The 13,711-nt window shown below is 35.0% G+C and overlaps 2 protein-coding genes across 2 annotated transcripts; one reads left to right on the top strand and one right to left on the bottom strand.

Annotated features, from left to right (window-relative positions):
- Positions 1-616: 616 nt before the first annotated feature.
- LOC133877254 (2-oxoisovalerate dehydrogenase subunit beta 1, mitochondrial) lies at positions 617-6,019 on the top strand. The gene is made up of 13 exons (XM_062315497.1): positions 617-835; positions 1,145-1,256; positions 1,532-1,567; positions 1,688-1,747; positions 1,822-1,879; positions 1,982-2,079; positions 3,137-3,226; positions 3,328-3,396; positions 3,505-3,591; positions 3,970-4,065; positions 4,150-4,227; positions 5,570-5,656; positions 5,751-6,019. Exons 1-13 carry the CDS (start codon positions 669-671, stop codon positions 5,784-5,786), a joined length of 1,074 nt encoding a protein of 357 aa, XP_062171481.1. The 5' UTR covers positions 617-668; the 3' UTR covers positions 5,787-6,019.
- Positions 6,020-7,051: 1,032 nt separating this feature from the next.
- On the bottom strand, positions 7,052-12,277 carry LOC133877255 (TATA-box-binding protein). Its single transcript, XM_062315498.1, has 10 exons — positions 12,007-12,277; positions 11,421-11,520; positions 10,242-10,329; positions 9,803-9,874; positions 9,309-9,359; positions 8,909-8,953; positions 8,706-8,798; positions 8,289-8,390; positions 8,121-8,194; positions 7,052-7,455 (listed from the first exon to the last, which is right to left on the bottom strand). Coding segments are annotated over exons 2-10 (606 nt in total). The 5' UTR covers positions 11,501-11,520; positions 12,007-12,277; the 3' UTR covers positions 7,052-7,454.
- Positions 12,278-13,711: the final 1,434 nt, after the last annotated feature.

The raw sequence follows: 13,711 nt of genomic DNA, 5'->3' as shown, positions 1-13,711 counted from the left end.
AAATTTTTGCTAAAAAAGTCATTTACTTTCCCTTTGGACCCTTCCTTCAAAAATCCCTCTCAGATCCATTTCATTTAAAGTGAAATTTAAGTACTTTAAATGAAAAGAATCCATTTTATGGTTTAAATTATACTTCACATATATATAATTGCCAATTTAAACTCCTAGCCTCCCCAAAAAAGGAAAAAGAGTAATCTCATAGGTTACAGCCTATATGATTGCCATCTTTATTTAAAATTTAGATAGAATCTCTTAAAGACCAAATACATTAGCTTATATATTCTCGACCTAAATGAGAAATGATCCCTACACTCATTTTTCACAACAGCCCCACAACAAGCTGACGTGGTTAGTAATATTTTTTTACTTTTTTACAAAAGGAAAAGAAAACAAAACAAAAAAAATAATAAAATATTACCAGCCACGTCAGCTTGTTGTGGGACTGTTGTGAGAAATGAGTGTAAGGATCATTTCTCAAACATAAAATAGAGAGATCAATTGCATTTATAAGTTGTCCATAAATATCATTTATGACACTTTTGCAAAAAAAAAAAAAAAAAAAAAAAAGAAGAAGGGAAAATCACGTTACTTTAAAAAAGTATTTAACCGTAAACATAAAGATAAACATATAAACAAAGAAAGCTCTTCTGGTCTGAGAACTGTCTGACATGGCAACCAGCACTCTCAGGAGATTTGGAAGGTCGGTTTGTTGGGTTTCTAGGAGGGGGTTTTCCACATCCTGCGATGACAAGCTTGTACAGCCAACCTCCAAATCCACGAACCTCTACTCTGCGATCAACCAAGCGCTTCACATCGCCTTGGAAACCGATCCTCGGTCAGCTTTAGTGTTTTGTTTTTCGTGTTTCCGAGAATTACCCAGCTTGGTTTTTCGCTTTAAAAATTCTGGGTCTAGTTTGTTTTCTGAATTGGGTCCCTTCCAGCGTTAAAAATGAAAATTGTATTCTGGTTCCTATAGAGGGCCATTTACGTTTCACATTGATTAATCAATCTGTAATTTTTCTTCAACTGTTTTTTCTTAATTCCAAAAGTTTATCTTTATAATATCAATAAGGTTACCTCGTTGTGCTTATGTTTTTATATATAGCCATGTCTGTTTCAACTAATATTATGCATTTCCTCTTAGTGCTTATGTATTTGGAGAAGATGTAGGCTTCGGTGGGGTCTTCCGTTGCACAACAGGATTAGCTGATCGATTTGGTAAAAGTAGGGTTTTTAATACCCCTCTTTGTGAACAGGTAGTTTTGTCATTCTATATTTGCACCTTATCATGGTATATAATTGGAACAAAATTGCCATTTTTTTTTTAATTTATATCAAGGCTCCAACAAAGCTGAGTATAACCTAAAGCTTTGCCTCACAGTTGGTAATGTGTGAGATGCTAAAATAATGTTTGTTATTCTAATGTTATTATCAGTTTCCTGTTTTTTTTTTTTTTTTTTTTTTTCTCTAATCAGTATCTTTTGATTAAGGAGCATTTGATGGGTATGTACTAACATGGCCTTATAAATAGGGAATTATTGGGTTTGGCATTGGTCTAGCAGCAATGGTGAGTTTGACCATTTAGTGTATTTATTGGTTTGGTTAAAAATAAAATTGTCAATACAATTTGCTTTTATAATTTTGTTGCACCCATAGCTTTAACTTTTTGTCTCATCTGACATGCTAGGGCAATCGTGCTGTAGCGGAAATCCAGTTTGCAGATTATATTTATCCTGCCTTTGATCAGGTATGCATCCTTCCCAATGCTATGTCTATAATTGCATCACTGTTGACCATTGAGTGACAGAATATTTCTTGTAGATTGTCAATGAAGCTGCGAAGTTTAGATACCGGAGTGGGAATCAATTTAATTGTGGAGGTATTCTTGCTGTTAGTTTCTACAAAAAAAAAAATATTCCTTCTAGACATTTTCTTTTTCTTTCTTTACTTTCACATGTTGAGGTTCTACATTTCTCCCTAGGTTTAACAATAAGAGCCCCGTATGGAGCTGTTGGCCATGGTGGACATTATCACTCACAGTCCCCTGAAGCTTTCTTCTGTCATGTTCCTGGTATCAAAGTATGTTTTCAGTCTGATTAGACATCTGGTCCGCTTTGCAAGGATATCTTTTCTATTTTTGTTATTATTCCCTTTTGAAAAGGAGCAATGCCCCACCATGCTACTGTAATATGGGATTATTCTGAAGCACTTCCATTGTAGGAGTGGATGATTAGTTGAAACCCATGTGTTCAGTGATGCAGTCTCCTTGAAAATGAGTTACAATGGTGGACCATCTATGAAGGAAATGTCAACCACACCGTCAGTGACAATGTTTTGATAAACATATTTTCTTTTGGAAGTTTGTGACTGTACTTATGTCTTATCCTGTAACACATGAATAAACATGTCCACCATCATCACATCAGACAGTTATGGCATTTGTGGGAACTTTTCGTACTCTTCTTTTCAAATTTAGGTTGTCTGAAATTTGAGGACATGCATGATGCTGCTGATGTTCAATACTTCCTTTAGACTTATAGCTGTGCCAAATTTATGAATGTTCTGACTTTTTGTCGAGAAACTCAAACAGAATTTTTGAAGAAGTGTTTTAGGAGCTATGGTTATTTTGCATGCAAAAAAAACTCAAACACGTGTGTGTATGTGTGACACTTACCAAAACAAGTCTCTTTTTGTGTACATATGTTATATCTGTGTCTAATAATATAATTATAAAAACAGTCATATACAGTCAGGTCAGACATTATGGCTTTCGCTAGTTGTTATGTCTGAAATCAAGTGTCCACTTCAAAATGTGCCACCAATGTCTACATCTAAACCTAGTTTTTATTTTGTATTTTTTATGTGCACATATACACCTTGCTTTGTTTGAGCCCTTTGCATTTTATAGTAAGATGGCAGCACCTACTTTCATCACGACCTTGATATTTTAATTGAAAATGGCTGACCAAGTTTTAAGACAGCTGAGTGCCATGAGGTCAGAAGAGGATTTTGGAAACATTGCATTTCTATTTGCCTCCTAAACCTTGTTGCAAGGGAACTTTTCTTCTTGCACATTGTTGTCTAGTATAGCATTAATCCATTACTATCAAATCTCTCAAAACAAGTTCTTATATAGGTGGTCATCCCTCGAAGCCCACAGCAAGCAAAAGGGTTGTTGCTATCCTGCATACGTGATCCAAACCCTGTTGTGTTTTTTGAACCAAAGGTATTACGTTCTTTAACCGTAACTTAATTGAATCATTAGCCCCTAATTAATTAAATGCGAACTTTGAAATTAAAATTGGATTTAAAATGTATGGGATTCAGTGGCTTTACCGTTTGGCAGTAGAAGAGGTTCCCGAGTATGATTACATGTTGCCTCTATCAGAGGCAGAGGTACGCTTCTTCTGGATTCATTATAGCTGAAGAATTAACATGTAATACTTGATTTAAATGTAATTTAGAAAGTTTAATATTGAAGAAAATTGAAAATGTGATACTCAGGTGATTCGAGAAGGCAGTGATATTACACTTGTTGGGTGGGGAGCTCAGTTATCTCTAATGGAACAGGCCTGTCTTGATGCTGAAAAGGTATGTGATTCTCATTGCTGGAAAACTAGTCTTTAGTGTTTGCAGAAGCCAACAGTTTCTTATTAAAAGTTAAAAAAATACGATGTTTACTAATAATCAAAAAATTTTATTTTGTTAATTATTAACAGAATGACTATTTTCTCAAAGAGCATTGCTTTTACACACTTCAAATGAACTTTTCAAGAAATCATGTTTGTCTAGTCCAGAGAAATTTCCAAGTTTGAAATATTCCCTGGTTTATATAAATTCATAATTGCAAGTATGTAACTAAGTTTGATTTGGTATTCATAACATATGGGATCAAATCATGGGATTAAGGATTCTGATTATCATCCTTTCTCCTCCTATAATCTCCATTCAAACCTTGTGACTTTGCAGGAAGGAATTTCTTGTGAACTGATAGACCTGAAAACTCTAATTCCTTGGGATAAGGAAACAATAGAATCCTCTGTCAGAAAAACTGGAAGACTTCTTGTAAGCATAATGTCTCCATACAACATATGCTTTATGAGATCAGTAGGTGGAATTATAGGCGATCTGCAAATTTTCTGTGTGTAGATTAGTCATGAAGCTCCAGTGACTGGAGGTTTTGGTGCTGAAATCTCTGCTTCTATTGTTGAACGTTGTTTCTTAAGGGTAAGTGCCAACCTTTTGCATATTTCTATTTTCATGATAATATGTGGATATTACGCTTGGCGGTAACATTATTCTGTCTGGTTTTATGCTTTTCCTTTTGATGATTCATTTGTAGTTGCAAATTCTAGAAATTGTGAATTGGATGTCTTGTATTTACGGCAACTAGGGCTTCTAAGGCACCCATACTAGTATAGTGGCATGGAAGTGACTAAAAGGTACTTATAAAAAGAGAAATGATACAAATTCATCCCCTGCCTATCTCTTACCAATCTCATTTTCAAACTAACCATTGGATTTGTGGGACCAATATGGGTTTGTTGGGTCCCACAAACTCAATGGTCAATTTGAAACTTGGTTGTATGGAGATGGGTAAGGGATGGTTAGGGGATGGATGTCTAACATGTCCATTTTAAAAATAAAATTTTAATAGGAAAAACTTGTAAGAGCACCATGAACCTCTTTTCTTTATTTATTTTTTAAGTTCACTTACATTCTATGGGATCATGAAATGGATCCTGAACTGAGTGAAGCTGAGATTTACATCCATTTGGTTTGATGGTTTGAAAGAGCTATATGACTTGTTAGATGGAGATAAAAAGTATCTGATAACTAAGGGCTACAGCGCGTGTATTTTTTATTTTTTATTTTTTATTTTTTTTAAATTAAATTGATTGATCAACCATACAGTTCTCATTCTGGTATGTGTCTACTTCAAACAAAACCATGAATATGCCTCTCTGAAGGCACTCCTGCGCAACTTATTATGAACGTCCGATCCTTTCTTTATTGATAAATATCAAAATTCATTAAGAAGTTATCATGAACATCAATGCTTTTGTATCTGATCCTGCACCTACTCTGAATTAGTTGCTTAGACCATGCCCTTTTAGAGAGGACTTGTGGACCAAGTTTTGTTTTGGTCCATCTTCCAACCCAATGGATAAAGGGTATCCTCTTTCCATGGTCAATACATGGTTGATTCTTGGATTGAACACGTGCGTAGCTTCTATGGTCTATATGCCTTTATCTAGGATTACTTACAGTATCTTTGCATTCTCCTTATATTCATTTTTTATTCTTCATCGTCTGCCTGCTTAGTTCTTCTCCTGTTAGCGCTCTTCTGTCTGTCTTAAGTTAAATCATGCTACATTAAGTTACATGAAGTATTGTTACTTTGAGTGGAAAGGCTACTTGAAGAACTTCTTTTGCCCAATTCTATGAAGAGTCCAAAATATAATCACGTGCTTGCTCTATAATTGGTAAAGCAAACTGGGTCATCTTGGATGTGAGCTGATATCTAGAACTTGGATGAATTAGTCACTGTATAGTTTGTCTTTTGCAGTTAGAAGCCCCTGTAGCCAGAGTATGCGGTCTGGACACTCCCTTCCCCCTTGTATTTGAACCATTCTATATGCCTACAAAGAACAAGGTAAGTTGTTTAGATCTTTTTCCTGCATAGCAATCTTGTCTGGATATGAGCCATTCTTGTTGATGCGATCTCTGCTCTGTCTCTTCAATTGCAGATATTGGATGCAATCAAATCAACTGTAAATTATTAGGTGCATAAGCTTCTTTGCTGCTTTGTGCTACAGATGCACCATAGTCGTCATCATGTGCATCATCAGTACATGCAAGTAGTACTCGCCTCTAGGCTCTCCAACAACGATGAACAGAGGAAGAAGAAATTTATATTCTGCTGCTCTTTTGTCCCAATCTCTGAGAATGTGAAAAACAGACTTGTAATGAATGGCTGGTTTTATCTAATTTATACATGCGCAGTTGAAAATTTTCAGTGAAGTAGAAAAAGGCTTGGAAGTATGAAATAATGGAAGGAGGCCTTGTATCTTGACTCGGTAAGAGGGTAGAGAGCCACAGAGTAGTTGTTTCTCAAAAACCACCATAGATGGTGGAGAAGAAATATAACACCAAAAGATTTGAGGAAAAAAAAAATGACAAAATCGGTCGCTGGAGTTTTTACCCGCAATCCATGCTGATATTTTCGCTATTTTCGCTATATGGAGCAAATAATACACATATTTTCGCTATCCGCCTGCTTAGGGTTGAGGAATGAAAATTTACCCGCAATCCATGCTGATAGGCAAATAGCGGATGTAGGATGGTTTTTAACCGATCACCTAAAACCCCCAATTGTCAATTGCGTAGGAGGGCCTAGATTTTAAGCTAAAATGAGGTGAGGGGCCAAGGTTTTGGTTCGTTGATAGTTTTGATAGGATTTTTTTTTTTTGATAGGAGATCATAGCTGGCCGTGGTTTAAGATCGCGAAAAACATACGAGTTTGTTCGCTATTCTATCGCCATTTCCTGACACAATTCCAGATCGTATTGGAGAGGATGATTTGATATTCAGTGTTGGAGTAAAAAAATGTTTTGAGGACGTTGTTATGACACCCAAAATGTGTTGAAATGAACAAGTGCTTTGATAAAACTTGAATTTTGTGCTAAGATTTGAAGTTGTGGAGAAACTTTAAAGCATGGTTTTGATATTATCTTAGTTGTAGGAAACTTATAAACAAGGGTTAGTTAATATGAAAAATAATGAAAAACAAGGAAGTTTAGGAGTTTTGTCAAAACCCCAAGAGGCAAGAGCCTCGATCGATCCCCATTTCCATAGAAATTAAGGTCAAAGGAAGATATGCGAAAAGGCGACTACAGAGCCTACACAATTAATTTCACGCAAATCTTTTTTTCTCTCGATTATCCACAAGTGCTTCATTTTTTACAAATAAATAATTTATTAAAAATCAGTAAGAATGACACAGCTAGAGTTTATCATGTATCCATGATACCCTTTGACAAAAATCACAGCTAACAATTGCTTTTCTTGCACCCATTGATCTGAATGAGACTGGCAGTTACATTTAGTTAATGTTCCACATTGGACTATTGGAGAGACCTCGATTAAACCCAACAAACAGCACAACAAAGTTTTCATAGACCAACATTCTATCCAAGAAGTCAAAAGCAAGTGTCCAAGGAAAAATCAAAACTTCTTATTATCTCTCTTTTTTTTTTTTCTTTTCTTTTTTCACGTTAACTCTGTAATATAATGTTTTCCCATCACACATCTTTTAACTTAACCACCAGAGAACCAATGCATAATTTGCTTTCCATATTTACAGTTCAATCCAGGCTCTCAGCAATTACATTGCCAGGTCTTTCCACCTTCAAACTTTCCGCGAACACAATCCGACTTTTCTTCCCACAAAATCTGCATCAAATCAAAAATTACAGATGAGATGAGTTCACCTTGTTGTCAGGACGAGTATACTGCGTAAGTAAATGTAAAAGATTCCTCGCAAGCAAAAACACGCCAGCTTGACTCCCATAAAATCAAGGCTAAGCATGATCATGGCCAAAAAAATTCAGCTGCAACAACATTTTCAATCTCACAACTATTCTACTATTCATCAATGCTGAGATAGCACTCCCAAGTCCCAACCAACGTTGAACACCTCAGTATTAACAATTGTGTAATACCTCAGTCCCACATTGGGAAGAAGAATTGGTTTATAAAAACACTTATTAGTGCTAAATTTCACATTTATTCCTTATTAGGTGAGACTATACATTAGAAGTGGTTTTTAAAAAAACTCAAACTTGACTAGTCTTTTGGGAGTGATAGCACAGATCTCACAAACGTTTTTCCTAAGTAGTTAAAAAGAGAGGACAGGACTGTCTCCATAAAGAAAGTGTCAAATCTCCTTCTTTTTAAGTACATCAATCTCATTAGAAGAAAGCATAGAAGGACGCAACCCAAGTACACAAGAAATATACAAAAAAGACCCCAATTAGAGAGAATAAAGAACACAAGTCAAGAAATTTAGCAAAGAAGTATCACATCTTAACAAAAGCAATTACAATCAAGTGTCGTACCATTGCTGGTTTTTCCTGAACTCGGTAAGAACTGGGTATATGTTCTCAAAGGCTGTATAGGTCTCATCTCTGACCTGAAGAATAAAAAATGAAACAATGCATGTCAGATCAACAAGAATGGCATATAAAATCTGGGAGGGCAGAACAAACGAAGACTAGCGATATCACCTTAGCTCCTGTAAGAACAATTTTTCCGGACACAAAAATTAGCAGCACAATCTTTGGTTGTTTCATTCGATAGATCAACCCCGGGAATAGCTCTGGCTCATACTGACATCGAGAATGAAAACACAGTCAATACAGGATCCCACCATTCTCTGGTTCATAACACAGGCTTAATCTCAACATATCCTCACGTACTTGTATGTACATGTTACATACAGGTACGCATTTAAGTAAGAGAAAACATAAAAACTCCAAGAAAGGTTTAATCTCAAAAATGGATTAGAGAAGGGAAACACAGTGAAACACTTTTTTCTTTTTGTAATTACATGCTGCTACAATTCAAAGAAAAATAAACAATAATCGCTCTGACATTTAAGTGAAAGAACACATAACACAGATGGGCATACTGCCATCACTTACGCTTGAAAAGGCACCATGGGAATATGCAAGTCCTTCAAGCCTGATGGGGAATTTAACATCGCAAGAACCAACTATGTTCTGAATCTTGAAATCCTACAACAGTGAAAAACATCAATGTTAGACAAATCATAACACTTTGTTACTTACCAAAGCTGGGCAAGACATTTGTTTGCGTCTGGGTGTGTGAGAGAGAGAATTAATACCTTGAACTTAGCTGGAAAACCAAGCTTCTGAATAATTCGAGCATACTGAAAAACAAAGATACCATGTAAGATTGGGAAAAAGGTGCTTCAATAATAAAACAAAACTATTGCCAACTCGTTGAGATCTTTAAAGTTTTTATAGGGGCAAAGTGATGAGCGGGTGATTAATTTTTTTCTCTTACTAAGAAAATAAGGAACTGTTTGCTTGTTACAGGTATGGGCTTGCACAGTTTCAACAGCATCTGGTTCTCTTAATATGTGCATGACTTTAGGTGCCAAACTACAAATTTCCAAAGAGACCAAGGCATATGTTGCTGGCCAGTTTTCAACATCTCACAAACAGCTCTATATCTAAAACCTTACTTATGCAGCTAGATGCAATTTGCAAGGCATCCATTACCTTCCGTGCTGCCAACTTTGACTGTTGTTCACTCTTAGCTCCAGTACAAACCTAAACATCATGCTAACATGTCAGTATTCACAAAATCATATTTAAAATAAAATAAAGATGCCAATCATATTTCTGTTCAACATGGGAAGCTTTCAAAGAGAATTTGCAATTCAAAACAAAGAAAATCAGCTAAAATACTGAATTCATTTACAGGAGAAACTAACAGAAACTATTGAGCCTCATCCATCCATAAATTCTGCGACCACAATTTTACCTCATAAAATATTCCAACTAAATGGCATCTTATCACTCTAGTCAATTTTCATGAATGGAGAGAGAGAGAGAGAGAGAGAGAGAGAGAGAGAGAGAGAGAGAGAGAGAGAGAGAGAGAACACTGCATCAGGAAACAGTAACTATAACAAACCCCGATGGCATTTTAAAGGAATATAAAAAGAACATCCACTGCTGTAAATAAAAGTACCAGATACTTTGGCTAAACTTACCATCTTTCCAGAAGCAAAAATCAATGCTGTTGTTTTTGGTTCCCTTATTCTCATGATTACAGCAGCAAACCGCTGCAAGAACATAACAAAAGTACATTTAAATGTTGCACATTATGAAACAGAAAATACCATTCTATGTGACAGATGAAACAAGCTTAACCATCTTCATCAAATCACCTCAAATATTATCTACAGAAAAGAAATTCAGAGGTACAACAGCAAATCTGAGTGAGATAGTGATTTCCTATAGAATAAATTACTTAAACTGAGCTTCCTTGGGTGTAGGCAAATTTGTTGTAACATTGAGAGGATTCGATGAAGTACAAGTACCCCCCACACCGAAGAAAAAAAAATCTCCAGAAAGTGAATAACAAATTAGCCTGAATTATCAAACAAAGGATGACGAGGGAGAAAGAGAGCTATGCCCACAGTCATATACCTTTGGATTGTATTCTGCATTACGAGCTTGCAGTGCAATTTGCTTAAGATCTAACTTGCAGTCCAAATTGACCGTTGACACAATGTTCCTGAAGAGCAAACAACACCTTGTTAATCTACCATGAATTAGATAAAGAAACACACTCATTTCCAGTCTGACACTTTGGTTATAGTTTACAAGTTCATAGCTTGAAGTACATTTAAAAGATACGCTCAAAACTATAGAAGTAAATAACATAAATGAGCAGTCGCAGAGTCCACTTCTTTAACAGAGCCATTCAATCAAAGGCACAAACAAATAAACTAGGTCCATGTGTAATTCGAATATCATGAGGATACAAATCCATCTCTCCAGGAGATTCATACTAACCTGGAAACAGAACTAATATTCATCTCTGCCACCAATATATATCTCAAGGCTTCAGTCCTCAGATTTATTTAATATGAGCCAGCAAGGTGCATGTCTAATTTTAAGTACTCTCACGGACAAATCAAAACTCAATATGGAAAGACAATCACTACAAGTACAAGAAACCATGTGTGTCCGTGCACACGATTTACTTTAATAACAAAGTACCAAATTATTTAGATACAATCCAGAATCATATTAAGTAAATGATTTCAAAGTCACATGCTCGACTCTAGATTATTTTGCTAAATATAGCACAAAGCAATATAACAAGAACCTTCCACAAAAGGCATCAAAACCTTTGTAGCCAGCCTATGATGTCAAATCGCAGCTCTAGCGTATCAAAACCTCAATGCTGTGTTTGTGTTACAAGGCTGCAGGATCATATCCCGATAAAAGTACACGATTTTTAGCAATTAAAAACAAAATTTACATACAGAGCAACTCTCCCACTGTTCTCCTTTCTCATGGATTGACACGGGTTATCAACAACCGTCCCACATCAGAACGCCACACCATCTCATTGTTAGACACATAGTACCAATTACACAACTCATTGACCGAAATACTTCCAAAAGGAATTAGCCCATTTCAACATCATAAAACCTATGATCTTTCCAGCATCGTATTGATAGCAGCATCCTCTTCCTGGTCTTACAACAATTGACCAACGTCTGGATTTTATGTTTTAGTGATTATGCGTGAAGCTTAGCCAACCAACCCAACAGGTGGTATACATAATTAAATAGTTACATATAAATAGGGACTCACTGTAGGGTGGGGACGATCCCAGAAGGATGCTTCTTGAGATCTACGGGTTGGCTCCCTTCCAAGCCTCCTTGATCGGCCATTCCCTATAAAGTCTTTTGCTCTATAAAACCACCCAAAAAAAAACACAGATTTACAAATTATTCTCCACCAAAACCCATTTCTAATGAAACCCAGAAACCTAAACATCCATACTCAGACAAAACCAAAACATATTTTTCTGTGAAAACATTTCCAATGAAAAATAAATAAAAATAAGTTTCAAACTAAAAAAGAAAAAAGGATATCGTAATATACCCAAAAAGATAAGCAAAAAAAAAAAAAAAGAAGGAAAATCTTTGAGTGAGAGGCGAAGAAATCGGGTTTAGTAGAGTTATTCATTCTGGGTAATCCAAATTTATTTCATTTTGAAAAAAAAAAAAAGGGGGGGGGGGGGGGGGGGGGTAAAAAAATTGTTTGATATAAATCTGATATATAAGTGGGTCGGGTAGGAGAGTATGATCGGGTCGTAAGAGAGAGAAAATCGAAGTAAATAGCTAGTATTAGGAGAGGATCTGGGTAGAGAAGGAGAGAATGAGAGAGATCAGACCTTCTCTGCAGTGGAAAGATAATCTAGGGTTTGCTCTGTTGAATTTAAAGGAAGCGATTGGAGAATAGCAGATCCAGAAAAGAAATTGGAATTGGGAGCGGGAAGAATTTGAAAAGAGGGGTGTTTTATAGGATATTAGAGGCTTTATAAGAAAGAGATTTGTATCTGAGAGAGCTTTGTTCTTGAGAGAGAGAGAGGAGGGGGGGTTTTGTGAGAGGCTGTGGAAAGATCTGGGAGCTTATGGGGAGCGCTGGGTTGCGTTGTGGATGGATCTTAGCGACCTAACCTTCCCTATTTATAGTTCCCTATATTGGCCTCGCCCCCAGTCTAGTGGTCAACTGGCCCCGCTGGGGGTATTCCTGGAATCGAAAAAGGGATTGCTATTCCATATCCCTGTGGTTTCGGATTTATCAAAGCCCAATGGTTCACCGCCACGCTTCCATGCCACATATAGCATTTTTTTTTTTTTACAACTTCACTTATAATAACCCTTTATTTTTTTTCACTTATGAAAAAAAAAAAAAAATTACTCAAACTTTAATTAAACTCAATTTAAGGTATCTATCTTTTAAATTTTTTCTGATTATAACCATTTGTTAGAATTTTCCATTAGATCCTGTCAAAATTTTCAAAATATCTTACTCTTTTTTGAAAAAAAAAAAAAAAAATTGCTATGATTTAGGTGTTGATCAGAATTTAATGAAATTTGTAAAATACCCATGCCTGAATATTTGAAAACTTTTATAATTTTTTTTTAAAATATATATATATATAGGGATATTTTGAAAATTTTGATAGGATCTAACGGAAAATTTTTACAGATGATTGAAATTGAAAAAAAAAAAAATTGAAAGATGAATACCATAAATTAACAATTTTTAAAGCTCGGGTACATTTTTTCAAAAGTCATAAAAGATAAAGGTTATAATTAAAGTTTTTCATTTTTTTTTTAAAATGTAAGTAACGATATAAACTACATTTTTATCTCATAATGTTGATGTAATAGTCTCAACAAATGCTTAGATTCGTCCTTATTAAGAAAAAATATAAAGGTTAATTGTGATTGTCACATCAACATTATGAGACAGTTATTGAATAAAAATGTGGTATATAGCATCTCTCTTTGTTTATCAATATATTGTTCAGTACATTATATTAGACTAATCAATTAAGCTCTCGTTTGACATGTCACGTGTTAATTGTATTCTTAATTATCGGAGGTTCTCGGCCACTTTTTTATTTTTTATTTTTTTTGTTAAAATTTATTTAGTGTATATTTATAAGGATTTGGCTTAGGTGTTATAAAAAAACTTATATCATATATGTTGCAATTTTTTCAACAGTCCAAAATTAAGTTAAAGATTTTCATGAGAAAGAGAGATAGTGGAATTAAATTTAAACCGTTGAAAAAAAAACTACAGCATTTATGATAATAGTTTTTTTCAACACCAAAGCTAATTCCTACTTATAATTCAAAATAAATGTATCATATGGCACATATAGCTGGCATATGAGTATTAACACAAAACTCAAATGACATTAATTGATTGGTCTGACTTGACGTATCATTAATTAATTAGATAATAGATTTAATTGAAAAAATCATTTGAAACCGGTTAGGGACATATATAATTGTTGAAATTTAAAACTTAAAAGATTAAATTAAAATCGCATAAAAATTTAAAGACTAAATTTATTTTTTTAA

This window comes from Alnus glutinosa, chromosome 9, assembly GCF_958979055.1.
Source record: "Alnus glutinosa chromosome 9, dhAlnGlut1.1, whole genome shotgun sequence".
Lineage (NCBI taxonomy): Eukaryota > Viridiplantae > Streptophyta > Magnoliopsida > Fagales > Betulaceae > Alnus > Alnus glutinosa.
The sequence above is the reverse complement of the archived record's forward strand: the minus strand, read 5'-3'. Positions and strand labels throughout refer to the sequence as shown.

Excerpts from the sequence above, each read along its gene's own strand:
- LOC133877254 (XM_062315497.1), top strand. The coding sequence starts at position 669 with ATGGCAACCAGCACTCTCAGGAGATTTGGAAGGTCGGTTTGTTGGGTT. Across the intron at positions 1,880-1,981 it reads GAATCAATTTAATTGTGGAG|GTTTAACAATAAGAGCCCCG; the intron begins GTATTCTTGCTG and ends ATTTCTCCCTAG. Across the intron at positions 4,066-4,149 it reads GAAAAACTGGAAGACTTCTT|ATTAGTCATGAAGCTCCAGT; the intron begins GTAAGCATAATG and ends TTCTGTGTGTAG.
- LOC133877255 (XM_062315498.1), bottom strand. The coding sequence starts at position 11,500 with ATGGCCGATCAAGGAGGCTTGGAAGGGAGCCAACCCGTAGATCTCAAG. Across the intron at positions 9,875-10,241 it reads ATGCAGAATACAATCCAAAG|CGGTTTGCTGCTGTAATCAT; the intron begins GTATATGACTGT and ends ATGTTCTTGCAG. Across the intron at positions 8,799-8,908 it reads GTTTTCCAGCTAAGTTCAAG|GATTTCAAGATTCAGAACAT; the intron begins GTATTAATTCTC and ends TCACTGTTGTAG.